Source organism: Polypterus senegalus, chromosome 7 (genome assembly GCF_016835505.1).
Source record: "Polypterus senegalus isolate Bchr_013 chromosome 7, ASM1683550v1, whole genome shotgun sequence".
In the NCBI taxonomy this organism is placed as follows: Eukaryota; Metazoa; Chordata; class Cladistia; order Polypteriformes; family Polypteridae; genus Polypterus; species Polypterus senegalus.
The window spans coordinates 114,881,364-114,906,133 of record NC_053160.1 but is presented as its reverse complement, the minus strand read 5'-3'; the positions used below and the strand labels follow the sequence as shown (position 1 = coordinate 114,906,133).

Genomic DNA, 24,770 nt, shown 5'->3' with positions numbered 1-24,770 from the left:
ATTTTACTTGTCTAGTCACATTCAGTAAAATACAGTATAGTGAATCTGTCTTTGATGGTGAATACAGTTCCTAATAGCCTCTCTTCTCTCAAGGTTACATATTTGGGTCATTTTTAACCTCTATGTTATTCCCCTTAGCTGACTGAATACCAAATATGACCTCCTAAGCTAACAAAATCTACCTCAATGTGAAAATCCCTCTCAAATCTATATCTGCCTCAAAAAACATTCACTGTTTACCTTGGTGCTTGAAAGTCCACAGAAATCATCCACCTGAACGCACAAAAAAAAAAAAATCACATTATTCTTCTTAGAATCACTTTGACAAATCAAAGAGATCATCTATGTCTGTGACCTTCCAACCAGTCTGATAGTGATCTGATTTTTGAGTCCCACCTCTATGGTATTCAAAAGGTTTTTTTTTTATAATTATCTACTGAACATCTGAACAATTATCTACTGACTACAGATCATCCCTGCTTCATTAGTTCTCATACTAAGGTATTTTGTCATGCTTTGGCCAGTTTTAATAAGACTACAGCAAGATGGACAGAAAATGGAAAGTTAAATCTGATTATAAAATTGAGCAGAAGGTGTGGCTTGCAGCATGGAGTAGGCATCTGACAGTTTCATCTGAGAAGTTTGCTTCTTATTACACTGGACCTCATAGGACTTCCCAGTAACTTTTGCATCCACCCTAATTTCCATGTGTCATGAGTCAAACTGATTTGCTCATCCCCTTTGTCACAGCCCTCTCATCTTCACTCCTCTGCTTCTACCTACTACTGTTGATGGGTAACACGTGCATTAAGTCAAACATATTTAAACATATTTTTTTATTTAGTGAATTGGAAAGGTTATCGTACCTAAGATTAATCTTGGTTCTTATGCTTCTCACTTTTTGCATAATGTAAATTGCACAGACCTTACCCACAGGAACCAGATGGGCATGTTTGCATCCCATGCCTTTAAAGTTCATGTGTTCCCATTTTTGGATGCTTTTGACGTGATTTTATTGTTGTGACTTTTTTTTTTTTTGTTATGGTGGTCACGTCATCCTGGTGGCATTTTGTTTTTATAGATATTGCCATTGTTTTCTTCATATTTTTTATAGCAATGGCACCCATTTTCAGACAAATGACACAGAAGGCATGTAACATATGATGTCATGGCATCTTGCTATTTAAGAAGGTACCATGTATGGGTCTGTGCCCTAGTTTTACACTTTTTCACTCTTATAGCAAGTATCTATTTTTCTGTAGTGTAGCAGTACCTTAAAGACTCTACCAAGAAGACTCAATGTTAGGATATGTTGCCCTTTTATGATTTAATTACTGATTTGCATATTAAGTATTTATCATGAGCTTTCTATTTGTCTAGTATTTGACTTTTTGCCTATCTTTGACTACACCCCTAATCATTTCTTTTCATATGTTCATCTTCTGGTATTGTATTCTGTGTAATCGCTCCAAGTTTTTTGTGGAAAACTGAGTTTCAATAATATCTGTTTAAGCAGTCCTTCCAATTCACTGTCATAATACACTACAGTAACACAGATAATGCAGTGCACTAACTAACATTAGCTGTGAGAGTTCTACCTAAACGTTTTCAGATTATGCAGGACTGTAATTCTTCCTCATTTTTACCATGTGCCTTTTATCAGAATGTTACATTGTGACTTTTATGTAAGTGTTAACAGTCCCAGGTATACTTTCTACTGGTACTTGTCAGGGGTGCTGTGAGTGTTTGCTGATCAGTATATTATATACATATACCTGTACATACACGTACAGTGCATCCGGAAAGTATTCACAGCGCATCACTTTTTCCACATTTTGTTATGTTACAGCCTTATTCCAAAATTGATTAAATTCATTTTTTTCCTCAGAATTCTACACACAACACCCCATAATGACAACGTGAAAAAAGTTTACTTGAGATTTTTGCAAATTTATTAAAAATAAAAAAATTGAGAAAGCACATGTACATAAGTATTCACAGCCTTTGTTCAATATTTAGTCGATGCACCTTTGGCAGCAATTACAGCCTCAAGTCTTTTGAATATGATGCCACAAGCTTGGCACACCTATCCTTGCCCAGTTTCGCCCATTCCTCTTTGCAGCACCTCTCAAGCTCCATCAGGTTGGATGGGAAGCATCGGTGCACAGCCATTTTAAGATCTCTCCAGAGATGTTCAATCGGATTCAAGTCTGGGCTCTGGCTGGGCCACTCAAGGACATTCACAGAGTTGTCCTGAAGCCACTCCTTTGATATCGTGGCTGTGTACTTAGGGTCATTGTCCTGCTGAAAGATAAACTGTCACCCCAGTCTGAGGTCAAGAGCATTCTGGAGCAGGTTTTCATCCAGGATATCTCTGTACATTGCTGCAGTCATCTTTACCTTTATCCTGACTAGTCTCCCAGTTCCTACCAATGAAAAACATCCCCACAGCATGATGCTGCCACCACCATGCTTCACTGTAGGGATGGTATTGGCCTGGTGATGAGTGGTGCCTGGTTTCCTCAAAACGTGCCGCCTGGCATTCATACCAAAGAGTTCAATCTTTGTCTTATCAAACCAGAGAACTTTGTTTCTCATGGTCTGAGAGTCCTTCAGGTGCCTATTGGCAAACTCCAGGCGGGCTGCCATGTGCCTTTTACTAAGGAGTGGCTTCCGTCTGGCCACTCTACGATACAGGCCTGATTGGTGGATTGCTGCAGAGATGGTTGTTCTTCTGGAAGGTTCTCCTCTCTCCACAGAGGACCTCTGGAGCTCTGACAGAGTGACCATCGGGTTCTTGGTCACCTCCCTGACTAAGGCCCTTCTCCCCTGATCGCTCAGTTTATATGCCCCTAGCTCTAGGAAGAGTCTGGTGGTTTCAAACTTCTTCCACTTACGGATGATGAAGGCCACTGTGCTCATTGGGAGCTTCAAAGCAGCAGAAATTTTTCTGTAACCTTCCTCAGATTTGTGCCTCGAGACAATCCTGGCTTGGAGGTCTACAGACAATTCCTTTGACTTCATGCTTGGTTTGTGTTTTGACATGAACTGTCAACTGTGGGACCTTATACAGACAGGTGTGTGCCTTTCCAAATCATGTCCAATCAACTGAATTTACCACAGGTGGACTCCAATTAAGCTGCAGAAACATCTCAAGGATGATCAGGGGAAACAGGATGCACCTGAGCTCAATCTTGAGCTTCATTGCAAAGGCTGTGAATACTTCTGTACATGTGCTTTCTCAGCGTTTTTATTTTTAATAAATTCGCAAAAACCTCAAGCAAACTTTTTTCATGTTGTCATTATGGGGTGTTGTGTGTAGAATTCTGAGGAAAAAAATGAATTTAATCCATTATATATATATACACTCACACATATTTTATACTTTAATGTAAAATTCTTTGCCTTGTAATAAAACAAACTGTTGTCAAATAAAGAATGATTAATACATAATATATAAATGTGGCATACAAATCTGCTGTATATGAAAATATGTGTGCCCTTTATCTTAATCAATTACAATACCCATATTAAACTATATGCCAATGGGTGCAGATTTTATTCAAAACAATTTCACAATCAGTGCATCATTCTTTCCTTTACTTTCTTAGTCATCTGGTCAACAACCATTTTTAAGGATTCATAAATATTAGTATACTTTTCCATAGCTTTAAAACTTAAGTTTCTTTTGTGGTTTATTTTTTAAATTTACTGTAAGGTTTGCTCCTTTAATTATATTCAGATTCTGATGATCAGCAATCAGTAGTACAGACACAGGGGCAAATAGCAATAAATGTTAAAGGGGAAAAAAATACTCCACCGACATTTTCACTTTTCTGTTCATTAAGAAAAAAATTCTTACAAATGAGAAAACAAGTGGATAAAGGCAATGAAGTAATTGCTGGCATAACATATTCTGTGATTTCAGCATTTGGATACAATTATGGCAGCAAACTCTATAGAAAACCATGAATTATAAAGAAAATGTCAAATGAAATTTCAGTATATCAAACTTTGTCAAAAAGACAACTACTGTGTATCAGAATCCCTTGGAATAACAGAAAAAAAGCATAGCTCACTAAACAATAAGATTAATTAAAAGTAAAAATCATGCATTAACTGTGAAATTAGTGGACATATAAACATTCAGTCACAAGGTTTTTTGAGGACCCACTGCCATTTCTGAAATCATCAACACCACTGCTGAAAAAAAACCAAAAACAGTGCAACACCTTTCTTACCAAAAAACTGTGATGACCGATGAGCTCCTTTGTCCCAGCAAAAAAACTAATGTTGTGCCCAACAAAATCAATTCTTTTAAAAATCTCTCCTGCAAATGAGACAAACTAATTTCTATCAATTTTGGCTTTGTACATAATCTCATGTTTGTCTGGCTGACTCTTCTGTGAACGATAAACTTTTCCCTTTTTTATTGTTCAGTATGGGATTTTAGGGGTTTTGAAACATACATTTTCAATTATCAGTCTCATTCAAGATTTAGTTTGAGACATTTATTAACGTTAGTTTGTGTACCACCAATTTAATTTTCGCGAGTGCTGCCAATTGCTAAAGTTTGTGCCGTGTCACTCAGGTTGTGGCCAGACTTTACTGAATAGAGATAATATTTAAGTCAGTGATGCGTGACAGATTATTACCCAAGGCTGTGGATACATGCTGAAAGTTAGCTGATTGTTACTGTGATTATTGTGATCATCCTATAGGATGAACCTAAAAAAAAAACATAAGGAACAATTTAAATACATTTATATTAGGTAGAATGCCCAGCAGGAGCTGGGCAGTCTTTGGACTTTGGAACCCCTAACTGGAATGTTTTTCTTTTTTGTCTCCTCTTTGTTGATCTTACTATATCATCTGACTCATTTTTAAAGACTTAAAAAACTAATCTATATGTAATGACTCTACTTTTTTATTAATTGTATTTTTTATGTAAGTGATTATTGGTCTTTTTGTATGTAATTTATTCTTTTCATTCTAATCTAATTTTAATTTGTTTTTCTTTCCTTGCAGCTACCTCTTTGACATCTTGTAAAGAACTTTGAGGTATATCCTATACATGAAAATGTGTAAGGGGTAATTCTCAGGCTACACTGACCTCCTACCTGAAAATGTTCTCCATGTTTAGGAATTTTGTCTCCCGCTTTTCAAAAAGTTATGTGCTGCTGTTTACCACACAAAAATCAAATCCTTAGATAAAGTTGTCCTGATTACAATTTTTTCTACAACATAGTAAAAACTCCTCTGAAATTACTGCCTGATTTCCCAATTGAATGCCACGCAACAATTAACAGTTTGCAAGCTATAAACCATATATTACAAACCTTTTTAAAATTTTAGAAACAAATGAAAAATAACATATTTTAAGATTCATTTCTTATTGTTAATAGCATAGTTTATTAAATGTTTATAGACAGTAAATAGCTGGCTTATAATGGATACCTCAACTAAAGTGTGACCACTACACAACTGTGGAATGTTTAGAAAATGCTTTCATGGACTTTGGTTTGATGTGATGTTTGCTTCTTGGAAGGCTTATTTTTCACATACATCACCATGAGCTTAATGATGTTTACAAAAACATAAGCAGAAATGGCATGTTTTATTTAGGAATATGTCAACAGTCACCATGAATAACTTTACCAGTATCTCGTGAACAGTTTTTTCCAACAGTACCAAGGACAACAGTGTTTATTTGATAAGCTTTTGCAAACATAATGTTACTAAAAGGAGTGTATTCAATTTAGTCATATACTGAATTTTATGTTTGTGTTTCAATCCTGCCTTCATGCATAAATGACTTTTTACAACAATTAACATATAATGAAATAAGGAAAAGGTTTAATCTTGATGAAAACAAAACAACCATTATCATTTTTGGTTCTTTGTGGTGCATAATATAGAGTTTCTGCCACATACTATATAAAATACAGTTTCTGGCACAAGTACGCAGGTTAAGACAAATATTTAGTCTGCATTCTAAGTCCTTCTGTTGGCACATTGACAGCATCTAAAACTAAACATGTCTTCCACACTTGTGCATCCATCCATTGTCTGTACCTGCTCTGCCCATTCCTGAGTCACAGTAACCAGCAGAACTACATGTAAGGCTTGGACATGTAGTTCTTGAAATGAATGTCCCTTCTACAATGAGAATTAACCTTCTAATATTTTATTAGACTGTGTGTCATATTGTCCTACTGCTTAATGAATAAAAATATTACTTGTGTATTCCTGACAATGCAGTATATCAGCAAATTTTACTCCATGTTTTAGTTTGTTTAAGTTCCCCTTGTTCATTTTTAAAATTCAATACTGCCTTGTATTCAATGCAAATAAAAATCCAAAATATGTAAATGCATGATTTGACAAATGATGATAGTGCCATCTGGTACTGAAATTGTATATTATTAACAACAATTTTACAATTAACACATCTTTAGGAAAGCAGAAAATGTACATGACTCTTTATAAAATAATTTGAAATTCAGGCCTTTTACAGCTATCTTACACAGTACACCAAAATGGCAATTAAGATTAATTGGACCAAAAATAGTTCCTATGACAATTCTTTCTAGGAAATATTTAACACATAAACTTGTGTCATTTAATGAAGTAATTACTGTAGGATCCCAATATGTAGGTGCCATTCTGGTTAGCACAGTATAATACATTCAAAATTTTTCATTGAGGAAAAATGTGGTCATTAAAAAATAAACTAATTATAAACAGACAATTTAACAAGTGAAAGCATAGCATAACTGTCATGGAAAATATGAGAAGACATTTCTGTGCTGCTGACACAGTGCGTAGTGAAAGCTAAAAGCAATTATCCTGCACTCTACATTTGTATGTTAGAACTACCAGAACACACATCATCAGTGCCTCAAAAACCTTTTCATCAATAGTAAAGACAATTCAGTAGTTAGCACAATGGCAATATCTTTATTTTTTAAGACATTCAGTGTTTATCAACTTAGACAAAAATATTAGCCTTTTGAATGTGACAGTAGGATATTGCTAGCAGTGAAACAGCAGATATCTCACATTTTTCAGGAAGGATCTGGAACACTCACAGGAACAGCATCATCAGGAAGCAGGCATATTATGCAACAGGCTACCAAAGCTCCTGTGTCAAAACTATCTGTCTCCCTAAGCAAGAGTGGAATGAATTTTGGTGGTAGACAGAATTGTCATTAATGACTCATATAGTCGGACATATACATTTTAGATATACCTATGAATACAAGAAGTCTAGCAGAGGTCTAAATGACAAACATTTACTTTAAAAAAAACTTGCTATATTAGCTAACATTTGCAAATATATATTTAATTAGAGAAAATTTTGTTAAAGGTTATTAAGGGTAAACACCAATAAGAGAGTAATTTTAGGACAAGGTGATTTTGCTCTAGACATGAACATGAAGCTGCCTGCTTCTGCAACGACTGAATATCAACTGAGATGCTGGACATCACAACCATTAATTTTTTGCAAAGATTTGTATTTGTTATTAGGCTTTAATACTGTACTTGCTTTCAGTAATTTTAATTTGAGAAAAGACCTGTTTCGAACTATATGTGCTACCAAATAACGCTGCCATTGACACACTTGCCTTGGACTCAAATTCTGAAAATACACCGTCTGCAGAATTCAAGGAAAGAAACTCTAGTTAGCATATTTTTGGATCACAATTGCAATGGATTTCAGTGACCTTCAGTTGCAAGATTTCTGGAAGAGTGCTTTGTGTCTGCATTCAGAGAAGAACACTATTTAAAAATAAACTGAAGTGAATTAAATCAAAATCATTAACTGCAAATGGGAAAAAAATAACAAAATTTGTCTCAGGATGCTAGAAGTCCTCAAAGCAAGAGTGAAATTCATGAGAAATAATGGCAACGTGAGTTGCAACATATGTGGAAAATGTCCGCATTTTTGTCAAAAAACCGTTCCTTAAAATAGGGAATTGAAAAGGCATGGCCTGTTGCAGCTAGCTCAGTTTAAAATAAAGTTTGAAGAATAGAGTAAAAGGTAAATTAACAGAACTATACTAAAACTTAAATGAGATCCCTGGAAAGTCACAACCATTCTCCTCCTCTGACTCAGTGACACAAATTGACATGGCTACAATACTTGTGTCAGTAGATGCACTTTATTCCTTATCTCACCAAACACACAGATTAAAATACAAGAATAATGACTTTTGGACTTTTTAGTATCAAAAAAACCTTACTCCTTCTGACTTTCTTCTCTCACAGTAGATGGCACTGTTTATATGAATTTGTGCCACAGGCCGAGAGTCACACACATGGTTCTACCTTCAGGAGTGCTAACCAAATCCATTACTGATAAAATTAGCCATATGCATTTAAAATATAGCAGCTATTAACAAACAATTAATTCTCTATGATGAAATACTGAAAAATGTCCCTATTTGTATGTTAAAATCTCAGTTTACTGAATTGTTTTTAGATGTTACCACAAGGCAACTTACTACACTTTCTCCAGCCAACTGTACCATCATCTTTTCAACATCTCATGAGGGCAGGAATATTATTTCTATGAGTGTCTGTAAGTTGTTCACACCCATACGAATACAGGCTGTAGGTCTTAGTTTGATCCACTGGATTGTGCATTCCTTCATTTATTAAAAGTAATGTCTCAGGCTGTGACAACAACTTCATCTCCTGTCGTATTGTTGTTGGATTCAAGCAGCCTGTACTTTTCATGGACTGATGTTGATTGATTTAAGCAACAAAACAAACTCCATACTCGAAAATATGGACAAAGCTTATTATTCAGGAAACCTTTTTAATAGCATACGTTCTTCAGAGCACCATATTAACGGTTTCTGGATAAGATCTGCGATTTACTTTCAAGTCATTTAAAGAGACAAGATGAAATTCTATGAGATTTATAGACATACTGTTGTCTGTTTGAGCATCTCTTGATTCACTGCACCCCTAACACAGAATTTCTATTTAAGCACCAGCATTACCTGAATGCATTTGAAAATCTATTTCCATTAACCATGTCTGTCAAATAAAACTATAAAAGATTCTGTTTTTTTAATATACACATTTTGGTGTATCACTCTGCAAAATCGAAAATATAATAATCCATAATGCTGTCATCTTGTTCTTCATTTAACTTCTGTCATTTTCATCTGCCCTGGCCATCTCATCTGTCCTTAATCCCACAGAGCATCTTTGAGATGCCCTGGATCACAACATTGGTGACACAATCTTCTGCCTGCCAATGGCCAGAAACTTCATCAGACCCTTCTAAAAGAATGGAATAACATCGTACAACTTCACATTCAGAGGCTCACTTGCTTTAACTGCCAGTGGCAGCTGCAAAAGGCAGACAGAAAAGACATTGAAGGCTGCAGGTTGTTAATGCTCTCAGTTGTTATTGTTTACCCCTTGTTTTTTTGTTGTACTGTTTTGATTTCCTATTATACTCATTTGTATTTTCTTATTTATTCTTATTTCAATAATGAAATTAAAGTAATGGATGAACAGTCCAACAGCAGGTGTTCTGTTTCTTTATTTAAACAGTACATCCTTTACAACATCAAAAATGTTTTGTCATCAAATATTAAACAAATACTGTGAAAGAGCCTACACAATCTGTACAGTAGCTGAGAGACTGAAACAAAGCATTTTGCAAGTTTCATTTCTAGAATGTATATGTAAGTTTTGCCAGTTTTGCTATAAGCTTTTCTTTTTTAAACTATTCATAACTTCAGTTGCCTGCATAATTCAGATCATTATCTTGTTGAAAGGTGAAATTTGGAGTGGAGTCACAGCATTTCAGTGTTGTGGCAGGGGGTGGCATACAGTATGTTTCAACAAAATACCTTGATGTGTGGAGCTGCTCATTTTACATTCTGTTCTGAACTAGAATCATTTTCCTGTTGAGGAGAAAAAGCCTCATACAATGACTCAGCCATCTCCATGACTGACAGTAAGTTACAGCATGTGTATGTGGTCTTTATGTGATAGGTTATGTTGGTTTTGTAACTAATATGTTTTGGAATTATGACCAAAACGTTTTAAGTTACTCTTACCAGAACACAGAGCATCTCCCCTACCAAGGTTTTAAGATACTGAATAGTTCTAGAAGCTTTATGAAGTGACATCTCTAAAGTATTCACAAAGCGGTTATAGCAGGCTGGGAGTGGCAAGCCCTTGTCAAATTCCCATGACTCTTTTAAGGTTGGCACAGGCATCTTGGTAGCTTGACTGATGATCTTCCTTGTTGCTCTTATATCAGAGAATGATTTCTGCTTTGAAAGCCTTGCAAAAACAGCAATTCCCTCTTGTCCTACTGTCGTACTGTCCCAAAAACCATATGTCTAAACATCTTGAATGAACAAAATGTATCAGAAAAGAGAAGTCAGCTTACCTTTTCCAAAGGAAAAAAGTCTAGCTGTCATGTTGGAAAAGATCCACGAATGTCCACAGAACTGAAGCAAATTGTAAATAAACAGGTATGTTACAGTCATGTTTTTTCTGTTAGAAACAAACAAAAAAAAAGTACAGTTAGAAATGATAATTTCCAAAAGGACAGTAAATGATTGTAAACTTTTCCACTTTGCTGCCAAGACTTCTCAAGATATGTGAAATCACAGCATACACCAGATGAGCACTATTGGAAACCACTTCTTAAAATGGCCCTGAAGTCATTGAGAAAGGATAAAACATGTGCTGGCTCTGGAGAATGTCAGCTGTATGTTGGCCTCATTGTGTTTGTTCTTAATAACAAGGCTGAAAGCAAAGATGGCAGAATATTGAACACAAAAGGGAAGATAAAAAACTAGAAGAAATAATTTGGAATTTCAAAGATTCCTTTTTTGTTTTCAAAGGTGGGAATGTACGTAAGAGGCATTGGGGCAGGTGTCCACAAGATGGTGCATTTGTGTAAAGTAAACAACAAGCTTCTATCAGTATTTAAACATACTACTAAAATCTTTATAGCAAACCCATCTTTGCCTTTTAATTCAGTTTTCCATATTTCTATCATATGTTCAATGCAATTCCTTACCTGGAAAAATTGTATTTTTGTAATATCTTTATATTGTTCCAGTGGTAAGTGCTGTCCTTAAAGCACCTAAACTTTCAGCTTCACAATGGAACTAAAGGTGAGGGCACTTATAAGAATGACACTGATTAACTTATTTTTTTTAACACAATTTGTTATGTGAACTTGCACATTTCACTAACAATTAGCAAAGATGGACACCTATGTATGCTAGTATTATGTTTTTGTTGGAGCAGTCATAAATTTAATGAATCATTTTGAAAATATTATGCCCAATATGGTGTAGTGATTTGCTTACTCAACAAGTGTATTGGCAGTGTTCTGTGTACTGGATGAATACCGATTTGAATTCCTGATATCTTTACATTAACATTGATTTTAGTTGTATTTGATGACACATCAGTGCTTCTGTTGTTGTACTGTTGGTGTGACAAAATATGGTGATGGATCTGCATTGTTGGTGTGATTCTGGATTGCAAAATTCAGCTGACCTTTTATTACAACTAGGACTGGCAGTGTAATCCATTGATAAAGTAAAAGCATAGTGCCCATCCCTCTTTTCCTCACACAGACTTTACTGGTTGTGTGAGAGTGGTTCAGTTCAGTGTAATATCTCCATGGTAAGACTGCATGAGCAAATCTTCTTCTGTAGATATTACAGGTATGTGGCTTCTCCAACATTTTCATGCAAAAATGATGGTTGCTTGTGTCATTTTAAAACATCAAAAAGATCAACATCCAAGACACTCTTAATGTGTGCTAAACACTTATTAAATGCAACAAAACTTGAATGTTTATTATCTGGCTATAATTTTGTAGTTAAATATTAAAATATGCTTTAAAGATACACAGTTACCACCATCAATAAATCTTAAGTTCAGACAAGCAACATTGGTATACACATCTATGTAAAGTGCAGTATTACACATAGGAAGTAAAAATTTTAATTATGAATTTTCAATTGGAGGTCTGAAAATCAAAAGTATACCTTACGTGAATTTAGGAGTCATAGTGGACTTGTCACTAGCAACTTCAGAATCCTATATGATAGTGCTGGGCAGTATACCGGTTCATACCGAAAACTTTTTTTTACTTTTGTTATGATATGGATTTTACTTATACCACAACACCGGTTTAAATTGCCTAAACAACGTTCGGAACATGGCGCAGTGGAAAACTGTTTAAGGGGGACCTTTTTCACTGCTACACCGCTACAAACGCATGCAACGGAGTACATGCGTTAGTGGAGGTATTGTCCGGGGGCCCTTTTTTACTGCTACAACGCTAAACATGTATGCAACGGAGACGGAGTACTTGCAGTAGTGGAGGTATTGTGCAGTGAAAATGGACAGAGAAAATTCCAAAACTGAAGTTGTAGCAGAAGATAAAGTTGAACATGATGACACAGAAGAACTTTTGCCGAAAAAAAGGAGTCACGTCCGTTGCCTGGAGATACTTTGGTTTTAAAAGGTTGGATGTGGACCATTGTGTTTAAATCTGTGAATACTGTTTCTGTACTACTGGATAATACTCCAAGCCAAGTTGTACTTGTTTTATTTTTTATTTCAATTCTGTGTAATGTTCCTGGGTACTGTGTAATAGTGTGATGACATGTTGACTTTATTGTCGACATTTCCACTTTAATCTCGATGCTTATGACATTTCTACTTCATTTTCGCTGTTTATGTCGAGATTACAGTCGACATGTTGACTTTATTCTCCTAATTTGTCATTAAAGTAGAACATCGCAAACTAAACTTCATCTTAAAATGAATATTTAATTCATTAGATTTTCTCAAACCCCGTCATAAGTTATGTAGCACATTAAAAGCTTTGTGTTAAGTGTTCCCCGAGCCATGTTAATCGCTATGTGCTTCTTAAACTGATTTCCTCTTGCACTAAGAAGAGACGCAGGCAGCACACAGAATACATTAATTTCATAATATTCCTGCTCACTGAACATTTAAAATGCTAAGATATATACTTGATATAATTTTCATGATGAAATGCACTGAAGCATTGATTAATCATGTGGAAGCATGGAGGTGTGTAGGTTGCACTGCTGCCTCGCAGCAAGATGGTCTTGGGTGTTCCATGCCTTGAATTTGCATGTTTTTCTGGTGGGTTTACTCGGCGTGCTTCAGTTTCCTTTCAAAGTCATGTAGGATGTGGGGTTTTGTTATTCTATATTGACCCTGCTAGTGAATGTATTGCTCGTACCAGCATTACATGTTTAATACCTGCTTTAATGCATTTCATCCTGAAAATGATATCAAGTATATATCTTAGCATTCTAAATTTTAGAAGAGCAGTGTAGAGGAAGTCAGTTTAAGAAGCGATTAGTGGTAAACAACTGGGTCAGGGAACACTTAACACAAAGCATTTAATGTGCTACATTAATTTACAATGGGGTTTGAAAAAATCTAGTAAATTAAATATTGATTTTAGGATGAAGTTTAGTTTACAACATTCTACTTTACTTATAAAATAAACTATGAGAATATAGTGGAAATGTCAACTTTAATCTCGAAATAAGCATTGAGATTAAAGTGGAAATGTCGAGAATAAAGTCAACATGTCGACTTTATTCTCGACATATAGTTTTTTTTTCTTCCCTGTGTCCGTTTTTTTTTTTTCTTCACCATGGCCCTAATATGATTCCGTAAGGCTATATCACAAATAGCATTATAAATGCAAAGTTTAAGCAAAAGCAGATTAAAAGGAGATGTGATTGAAGTGTTTAAAATTATGAAAGGAATAAGTACTTTGGATTGAGACTGCTTCTTTAATATGAGGTCATCAAGAATACAGGAACACATTTGGAAACTTGATAATGGTAAATTTCGCACAAACATTAGGAAGTTTATCTTTGCACTGAGAGCCATAGACACATGAAATAAGTTACCAAGTTGGTGTTGGAATAAAATAATATTTTGTTCATTCAATAAATGACAAATAAATTAGTCATTAGTTGGACTTTATCTAATAGTAGCTTTGGGTGGAAAACCTGAAAAAACTCAGGCTCAGAAATCAATAAGAATACTTTAATTCTTGTTTATTGATATGATTAACGTTTTACAAACATTATTTATACCATTAAAGTAATACCATTACAAACAAGCAAAAGGAGAAGCTATATATAGATACACAATATACATGTGATCTATTATTATCTTCACAAACTTAAAATAAACAGAGATGACAAAAAATGAGTTTTGTGGCTTTGCAGTGATTCAGTTTTTTTTGTCTTGGAGTTCTTCAATCCTTCCACTGTACTCAAACAACTGTAAATTTCATTTTTGAATTATGTAACATTTGGTGTCATTTTTGTCCATTAACATTAATAAATGTGTAATTTTCCAAACACTAACAAGTTAATAGTATACCAACTTTTTTGGTTTATTTTCTCCAAGGTTGCTGCTGACTGGAGTTTTTGTTTTCTTCTCCTCTGTTGACAACTGACCACAGGTCAGGTCAGGTCAGGTCAGGGAGCATGCACTGGTACAGCACGTTTCTGCACCCACCACATGATGAAACAGCTCAGGAACCTGGTTGGCAACCCCCTAAGGCAGACACACAGTCCAGTTTCACCCTCCATCTGCTGCAGCCAGGTGTTACATGGGCATCCCCTTGGCCTGGTCCAGCCACTATGGTCCTCAACAATGAGGATCCTGCGAGCCTGATCACCCTCTGGGAATCGCGCAACAGGACTGTAGTGCCGTAACTGACATTCTCTCACAATGCAGGTAAAGTGCCTCATTTGGGACTCATTTGACACAAAGTCTAACTAGCGGTACCCAAGAATTATCTGAAGACACAGTACCTAAGGAATCCAGTCTTCATCTCAGATTACTGGATAGCATCCATGCCTTACAGCCATATAGCAAGACAGGAAGCATCAGGACCCTAAAGACTTCACTCTTCATCCTATTGCATAGATTTCAGGAGCACCACACTCCCCTTCCCAGTGACCCCATGACAATGCTCTCCCATTACATTTACTGACTTCATAGGAAGCGTCACCAGAGACACAAATGTCACTGCTGAGGTAAGTAAACCTCTCAACAAAGTTAACACTCTCTCCACAGACAGACACACTGCTGATGGCTGTGCCTAAGAGGTCATTAAAGGCCTGGATCTTGTTTTTTATCCAGGACACTCGTAAGCCCAGACACTCAGATGCCTTGCTCAGTCTCTCAGATCCTCCAGTGACTCCATGAAGATCACAGCATCATCAGAAAAGTCAAGATCAGTAAATCTTTCTTCACCAAGAGATGCCCCACAGCCACTGGACCCCACAACCTTGCCCAACACCCAGTCCATACAAGCATTAAGCAGAGTAGGAGCAAGAACACACCCCTGATGAACCCCAGAATTGGAGAGATTTTTTTAAAATAAAAGTTGCTGTATATTTAGCCTTTTATGCTTATATCTTCCAATTTTATATTTACACCGATATGTGGCTTTGCTACATTTGTTAATAATTTAATAAAACCTGATAATATAGCATCAATGACAATTGCATAATCTATCGTTGAAAATGGATATCTATTTGATTAAATAAGTAACTAAAAATATGATACAATTATCCCACAAAATTCATTTTTTTTACCAGTTTTCAAAACAAATGCTTTATTTTTTAAACCTTGTATTCTTTACAGTATTTATCTTTATAATTCCAAATTAAACAGTTCTGATGAGATAAACTTTGTTTACGCAAAAGTAACTCTGGTGTACAGAAGTTGGATTACATGATGGAGAGTTTATAAACATCCCAAGAAGTGCGTCCTCAAATAGGCGAGAACTGCAGCTACGCAGTCAGCACTGACGGAAAGCGCGCCTCTTGCGACTCCTAGTGGCAGAAAGGCGATTCTAAATTATTAGTAAACCTGACTGACTTTTCCCTCGATTGTTAGAAAGTCAATGAAGGGTGGGATGAAGGCAGTTCAAGGAATAAAGCCATCAGGCTTAGGCTACCACTACTCTTAAAACAACTATCAATATCTTAATCGCCGTATAACCTCATCATTTGTTAATAATTCAGACCTTTGGGTTTATGTGCTTTGTGTAAATTAACCCCAGTTTAAAACACCCTCTACTAGGTAAAAATTTGGATACAATTATAAAGTTGTGTCTAGCGTCTGTGGAAAAAAAGAGAAAAGAGGGTGGAGAAAATCAAGTAGAGGACTGAACAGGGTTAATATACATGAAATCCACAATAATGTGGGGTTTTCTATAGAATTTACTGTATGTCACTGTAAGATCTCGTTGAATTGGACGTCTAACGGCAGCCACAAAAATCACTGCCTGCACTCCACTGATCAGGCTGACAGATTCAAATCAGCGAATCCTAATGTGGTACCGGCTACGATAAAACGCAATAAAATCCAAAAAAATAAACTTCCACGGCTTTAATCCCGGGCCGACCAAAGCAAGTAAAGTCATGTCGTATTGACAACGGTATGCTAAGAAAGTGCGTTCTTGCGCAATAGGAGTGGTGCGCGAAAACCGCTGATGCGAGTCACAACCTCAAACTGGACCTCAGTCGGTAAAAAGCGTTGCACAAGCTTCACACACATGCATGCATGCACGCACGCGCGCGCACACACACACACACACAATTTGCGTGTGTGAATGCAAAGCAAGTTAGCGGCTTGTCTTCAACACGGACTTGCCAAGTGAGCGGTTTGCAAAGTTGCTGCTGGGCGTCGAGGTTCCCGCTACCTTACACTACTCACCTCATTTCGCGTGTGTCTGTTTTGTAGCTGCAAGTCGGACAGTTTGTGCTCGAAAATAAAAACTGGAGGAAGTGGAAGAGTTTGCGATAGATACTGACGTCACACCCCAAAACGGAGTTTCTCTCCGGAAAAGTCGTTTTTAGAGAACAGCAAACATTTGTAAAAGGGAGGAGCGGTGCCTGCGGTAAGCGCACGAATGCAACACCCTCGCACAGAGCCCGCCCTTCGCCCGCCTGATAAGGGAAGTGGATCGTAACGGCTAAAGAGCCGCGCCCGAAATTAACGGCACCTGCCAGAGAGACGAACGGGTCGTGGACCTGGTAAGGCAACGAGCGACTAACAAGTTCCCAATAGATAGCCTCTATTCTAAAGAGTTGACACTGGGCCATTGTAAGTCTTATTAGAATCAACGAGTTTAAGGACATGTTACATAAGAGTAACGAAAAACAAGAAGCTCCTTTTCTAAAGTGTTAAAAAGTAAAAAAAAAATCTTAATGTTTGGCCTATCTCTCACCTTATCTTTCAACTCACCAGTTACTTAACTTCTAACTTCAGTGAAAATGCTCCGCTTCGGGTAACCAGTAATTTGCTTAATGGCAGCAGAGACTTAACAAACCAGACCTTCTGTTAGACCATAGTGTAGCATTTTGACATTCTACTGTCCGGAATGGAGAACATGCTGGATGTCTGTGGCACTGCCCTCCAGTGGTTCAAGTCCTATCTGACTGACAGGCAAGAGTTTGTTAGTCTTGGCAACAGCAGATCCACCTCAGCGCCTGTCACACAAAGAATCCCTCAAGGATCTGTCCTCAGCCCTCTGCTCTTCTGTATCTTTATGCTTCCCCTTGGCCACATTATGTGTATCTTTGGACTGGGTTATCATTTTTATGCAGATGATACTCAACTCTATTTCAATATTAAATGCGAAACCTCATCAGAGCTTTCTCAGCTTACAACCCACCTCACTGAAATTAAAACCTCTCCATCCATTATCCAACCCGCTATATCCTAAATACAGGGTCACAGGGGTCTGCTGGAGCCAATCCCAGCCAACACAGGGTGCAAGGCAGGAAACAAACACCAAGCAGGGTGCCAGCCCACCGCAGGGCACACACACACCCACACACCAAGCACACACTAGGGACAATGTAGGATCGCCAATGCACCTAACCTGCATGTCCTTGGACTGTGGGAGGAAAACAGAGCACCCGGAGGAAACCCATGAAGACACGGGGAGAACGTGCAAACTCCACGCAGGGAGGACCCAGGAAGCAAACCCAGGTCTGGAGCAGAACTCTTTAAAACTAAACTACAACAACAACAATTATTTATATAGCACATTTTCATACAAATAATGTAGCTCAAAGTGCTTTACAGGATGAAGAAAAGAGAAAAAAAGACAAAGTAAGAATTAAAATAAGACAACATTAATTAACATAGAATAAGAGTAAGGTCCAATAATCAGGGAGGACAGAAAAAAGCAAAACAAAAAAAATTCTCCAGACGGCTGGAGAGAAAAAATAAAATCTGCAGGGATTCCAGACCATGACACCATCCAGCCCCCTCTGGGCATTCTACCTAACATAAATGAAACAGTCCTCTTGTATTTAGGGTTTAACAGACAGACTTAATTATGATGGTCATGTAGACTTCTGGCTTTTAATCCATCAATATAGGAACATCATGGTGCTTTGATTAGGTGGTGGTGGTGCAGGTCGCCACCACAACAAACCGGGAAAGAAACAGAAGAGAGAGTAGGGGTTAGTACAGATTTTAGAACCACCATGAATAGTTATGATAATTAATTGAAAGTGCAGAGTATCAGGTTTAAATTAAAATGAAGTTATGAGAAGGCCATGTTAAAGTAATGAGTTTTTAGCAGTTTTTTAAAAGTGCTCTACTGTATTTGCCTGGAGAATTTCTATTGGCAGGCTATTCCAGATTTTAGTTGCATAACAGCAGAAGGCCGCCTCACCACTTCTTTTAAGTTTAGCTCTTGGAATTCTGAGCAGACTCTCATTTGAGGATCTAAGGTTACAATTTAGAATATAAGGTGTCAGACATTCCGATATATAAGATGGAGTGAGATTATTTAAGGCTTTGTAAACCATAAGTAGTATTTTAAAGTCAATTCTGAATGACACAGGTAACCAGTGTAGTGACAGCAAAACTGGAGAAATGTGCTCGGATTTTCTTTTCTGAGTTAAGGTTCTAGCAGCTGCATTCTGCACTAGTTGCAAACGATTTATGTCTTTTTGGGGTAGTCCTGAGAGGAGTGCGTTACAGTAATCTAGTCGACTGAAAACTAAAACGTGAACTAATTTCTCAGCATCTTTCAATGATATAAGAGGTCTAACTTTTGCTATGTTTCTGAAGTGAAAAAAATGGTGTCCTAGTGATCTGATTAATATGCGATTTAAAATTCAGGTTACAGTCAACAGTTACCCCTAAGTTCTTTACCTCTGTCTTGACTTTTAATCCTAATGCATCAAGTTTATTTCTAATAACCTCATTATAACCATTATTGCCAATCACTAAAATTTCTGTTTTCTCTTTATTTAGCTTGAGAAAATTACTATTCATCCATTTAGAAACACAAGACATTGTGTTAGTGAAACAACAGAGTCGGGGTCATCAGGGGCTATTGATAAAACTGAACTCCTGCAAATTGGTACCAAAGCACAACCTAAGAAAATGAGCTCCTTTTCAGTCACTCTTGATGGTCATCTTATCAGACCTTCTTCTAATGCAAGGAATCTTGATGTAATTTTTGATTCTGCCCTTTCTTATTACACAATGTAAACCACATTACTTTCTTACTTCCACCTCCATAACATATCTCGTGTTCACTCCTCCCTTTCCTTTTCAAATGCTGTGAAACTTGTCCATGCTTTTACCAAATTCCCCATCGATTATTGTAACTCCCTACTGGTGCTCCTTCAAATCTTACATCACTTCTCCAGGTAATTCAAAACTTTGCTGTAAGAGTCCGTACAAGAACCAGCAACAGCCAGCACATCACGCCCATCCTGCCTCACCGTCACTGGCTCCCTATATCTTAGCTTGAGTATCGAACTCCAGTCCTGGATTGCCGCAGTGGCTGCAGGTTTTCATTCTAACCATCTTCTTAACTAGTGACCATTTTTTTCTGCTAATTAGCTTCTTTTGCCTTAGTTTTAATTAACTTGACTCAGGTCCCTTAGTTGTTACTTTTTCCTTAATTAGCAGCCAAACAACATTTAATAGCAGACAGGAAACAAGCCACAACATGACCAGCTCACTTGTGCCCATCACACAATATCTGAAAGTAAAGAAATAGGGAAGGTCTCAGTAAGGTTGATCTCTCATTTCTCCAAAACATTTGATAGATAGATACTTTCTTAATCCCAAGGGGAAAATCATTCATTATGACGATGTTCTTAGAAAAAACAGAAAATCAACAGTTTTGGAAATACAGTCGATTCCTGTTAATCGGACCACATCGGGACGCGATCATTTTGGTCCCAATAACCGGCTGGTCTGATTGCACGAACATGCCCTATACATGTGCAACCAAGACAGGACTTGCTATAAGTAACATATTAAAATGTCATTATGACTTTTATTGTGCTGCACACGCGTATGGCGAACGTACAAACAAGAACTACGTACATGTACATGTACGGTTGCTTACAACTTTGTTTATTGAAAAAGAAATCTACAAATTCTTCGAAACGATCTACACGACACTCAGCATGCGAAGCACAATAAAAAAGGTTATATTACCAAATTCCAGTCAACGTTTGAAGAACTTGTCTAGTGTGATCTGACGCATTCTATTGACGCACTGCATTCTCATTCTCTTGTTTTAACAAGCGGGAAATTGTAGTCTTTGCCAAGACTTTGCCAAGTCTTTGGTAATTTCAACCAACCAATGCTGATTAGTGTTTGGTGGTTATTGCCTGATCTGATCCAGGAAATCAATTTTTTTTGCTAACTTCAAGTCCCGCTGTGGCATTTTGCCAGGGGAGACAAGACACACACAGTTCACAGACTAAAAGAGTTCTGATGAAATCTTGGTGTTTCTGGGTCAAGATGTGGAGGTCAGGAGAGCCACAAAATGCTCTCCATTCAAAGCTTCGGCACTAAAAGCGTCCAGTTTGACTTTATTGAAGCAAAAGCTTTCTCGCGTAAACTTTAATGCTGATTGACAGGAAGGAATTCCTTGCACGGACACTCTTGTTTACGCTCAACTTCATGTCGCCGGCTACTGGGTGGTCCATTTTAGGAAAGAAAGGGCAGGCATGTTCACCCCCACTGGTTTGCACTTGGTACAAATTTTCCGACTTCCTGAGCTTTGATAAAAGCATAAATTCTCCTGGGGAGCCCAGAGATCCTCCCGATGTCACTGACCGCTTTACATCCGCTTTCCGCAGGCGACTTGTGGCTTCTTTTTCTTATTCTCTGTCACGTTCTTTGGTCTGATTAAATTGAATTTTGGTCCAAATAAGCAAACAATATTAGGCTTATGTAATATGATCTGTTTCGGTTCTTAGGGTTCGGTCTGAATAAGTGGCTGGTCTGATTAACCGGTGGTCCAATTAACCGGAATCGACTGTATCTGCAGTGGCAGAATGAGAGCAGCAATAAGCTGTGGAATGAAATAACAGGTTTAATTACCAGCAAGAATTATCTTCTCATTAAGAAACTGGTTGGAGTAAAATTAGTTAGAGTTTGAAAACATAATTTAGCTGGTCATCTCTCGGCTCGTTTCATATCTCATTACTGTTTGGTTGTCATTTAATGAAGAAAAGAAAAAAATCAGAGCACTGAATCTTTATTAAAATGAAGGAATATAAAGTTAATTAGCATTGAAACCTGGTCCTGAAAAGAAAAGGGTTAGAATAAAAACCTGCAGCCACTGCGGCCCCCCAGGCCTAGAGGTCAACACAGGATCTAGTATAAAGTTCTTTTAATAACTTACAGAGTTTAAAATGCCCTTGCACCGGACTACATCAGTGACCTTCTCCATCACTATCCTCCATTTCACCCACTAAGGTCCTCTGATTCAGGCAATCTTGTTGTGCCCCACACTAACCTGCACTCTATGCGTGAGAGGGCGTTCAGCTGTATATATAGCACCCACAACTTGGAATGGCCTCCTGAAATTAATTATATCAGCTGACTTCATTTATTCTTTAAACAAAAACAGCTTAAAACTCATCCGTTCAGGAAGGCTTTTAACATAACCTAACATTCTGCCCATTCTTTTAGTTTACCTCTCTGTCCAGATGCTCAGGATAATCTGTGTGTGTGTGTTATATCACAAATTACGTGATTTGTTCTGGCTTTTCATTTAGTATTGAATTTAGTATTATACTCTGGTTTATTCTTTCTTTTCTGTTTAATGCTTTGTAATGAGGTATGGCAGAAGTGTGGCCAAATAAGGCCACCTAACCCGTGGCCCCACTGGAAACCAAGGGAGCTACCCTCTTTCGGCCTGGGGGAGAAACTACACAACAAATACTCTCTCCCCCGGTCCTTCCACACTCTGGGAATTCTGGCCGAGTAAAAATTCCGGCCACCCGCCACAATGTTTACTGTTAAGATGATTGTTTAACTTATCTTTTATCACTTGAAGCATTGTTAGGACTCAGGTGCTAATATACTTGTTCTGTTCTGCTTGTGCTCAAGTAGATCATAAAGTAGAAACATTTTGCTTATGCAGAGGTTTCTGCACGTACCTTACTGGAGTTGCAGGCAGAGGATTGATGTTCTGTGCACGCTGAAGCAGCCAGTGGCAACGACTTCCTACCCCTGGACACATTCTGCCGTGTGACCTAGTTGTTTCATGTGGACAGATGGATGGACAGACAAATGGCTATTGCAGTGGGTGCTTCATGTATTATATGTGAACGTATTGTGGACTATGGCCGGCCAGTCATCCCGGCCAATACCCCCAGGCCGCCAGGTGGAGCTCTCCCTGCAGCATGGAGGTGCCCCGAATACCAGCAGGGAATTATGGACAATGGAGTTTTCATCCACAAGCCTGCTGGATACCACAGGGGCCCCTAGAGGAAGCTGCAGGGACGTACTTCTGGAATGAAGAAGAGGACTTTTGATCTGACCCGGAAGTGATAGGAAGTCACGTAGACGGAGTAACTGGAAACACTTCCGGGTCAGGGAAAATAAAAGACTGTGGGAGATCCCAGACGTTGAGCTGAGCTGGGTAGCAGGGTGGCAACACGTCTGGGAGTGGAGGATTTATTGATTATTGTTATTGTGTATTGGTTTATGAGTATTATGGAAAGGAGGGTGCTTTGTGTACTGTTTATTAATAAAAAGTCAAATTATTGGACTTACCTGGTGTCTGGCGTCTACTCTGAAGGTTCAAGGGGACGACAGCGCCCCCTATCTGCCACAGTATCTAAAAAGAAAGTATAAGTGAATTAATGAGTTATACCTCCACATTTCAGGTGCCATTGCAGGACATCCAGCAAAGTGTATTAATAAAAGGAAATGAACTGACAAGTAAACACATTTTGTTACTTATAATTCAAAAGTTCTTAACCAAATTATAGATTAAATTAATAGTGCATATTTATTTAAAGCAACAAAGTTTCAATTGTGCAATGCAGTAAAAATTATTCAATAAATAAGTATCCAAAAAATCCATAAAATAGTTATAGAGGATAAGAATTGTCAAAACCAAAAAATAAATTAAATGTAAAAAAATGTTTAAACCTGAAATTAAACCAGAATCAGTCTTTTGCCATTTCCTATACCAGTGACCCATTGTCTCTGTCTTTTACCCCTGCTCTCTCTTCAGGTCTGTCTAGCAGCTGTGAGGCACCAACAAACATGATCCTCTCAGCTTACTCTCCAAGCCACCTTTGTTGGTACCTGCTGAGTCCTCTTGAGAGCAACTCACTCTCTGCCACCTCCGTCAGTCACCACAGAAAACTTCTTTGAGCATTCAGTTGCCACTCCTCCATCCAACTCAGCAGGTTTGATCCAGTTTTTCTCAGAATGCCAATCCCTTGCTTCTCCTGACTGGGTCCCTCTTTCTTGCACGCTGCCTTTTAACTTTAGTCTAGACCTTTCTTTCCTTTGTTTTTTCCCCTCCCCAGTATGCCTGTACCTTTATACCCATGAGTCTGGGTGTTTCCTTAGAGAGGGTTTATACTTCACGCGACATGACGTGTGCTCCAGTGGACGCTACTACAGGCAAGCATTGTACTGCTTATACTTGCACGTGCACGTTATGTAAACATGGAAGATTTCACCAGGTGGCAGTGCAAGATATTATCACTGTGAGAAAACGTTTGGCTTCACTGTGTGGTGAACTGCCTGAAACATCAATTAAATTCATAGGACACCATGCCACAACATCTCTGAAAAGAATGTTTAATGATTACATCCATCGATCCAGGGATGAGCTCATTCCAGCAAGCATTAGGTGGGAGACAGAAACAAAATCCCTGGATAGGGCATCTGCTCATCGCAAGTAGAATACAAACATACACATTCACTAATGTCATTTTAGCATCACCCAATCTCCAAACCTCATGTCTTTGGAAGGAAACTGGAACACACTGTGGAAACCATGTAAACTCCAGGCAGGGAACACCAGGGACCTGACTCCCTGCAAGGCCGCAGTGCTATTGAGCTGCCACTGTGTCGCTCCCTCATGTGTAATTATTAATTGTGTATTTATTAACAGTATTCATTATTTAAATGGAGTTAACGATTTATCTGTAAAATGTAACATACATACTTTAATGCATTTCATCATGAAAGTGATATCAAGTATAAATCTAAGGATTCTAATCGTGCAGAGAGCTGGAATATCATAAATTGAATGTGTTCTGTGTGGCGATCTATGGCTGTTTGCCACTGCTGTCAGTTCAGGAGGAAGCTCCTGAAGCACATAGCGATTAACAATTGGATTGGTTTTAAGATGATGTTTATGACAGTCTACTTTAATGATAAAA

General features: G+C 37.8%; 1 protein-coding gene across 3 annotated transcripts in view; it reads right to left on the bottom strand.

Annotated features, from left to right (window-relative positions):
• The window catches only part of hacd4 (3-hydroxyacyl-CoA dehydratase 4), a 42,020-nt gene extending 24,585 nt beyond the window's left edge, over positions 1–17,435 (bottom strand). Inside the window, exons 1-2 of one of the 3 annotated variants that reach the window (XM_039759171.1) lie at positions 17,329–17,435; positions 10,424–10,530 (exon numbers count right to left, since the gene is read on the bottom strand). In XM_039759171.1, the coding sequence (XP_039615105.1) occupies positions 10,424–10,523 (100 nt within the window). In that variant the 5' untranslated portion in view covers positions 10,524–10,530; positions 17,329–17,435. Of the gene's footprint in view, positions 1–10,423; positions 10,531–16,797; positions 17,020–17,328 lie in introns of those variants that run through there. The other 2 variants (XM_039759169.1, XM_039759170.1) reach the window with 2 other exon arrangements.
• Between the last annotated feature and the right edge of the window lie 7,335 nt (positions 17,436–24,770).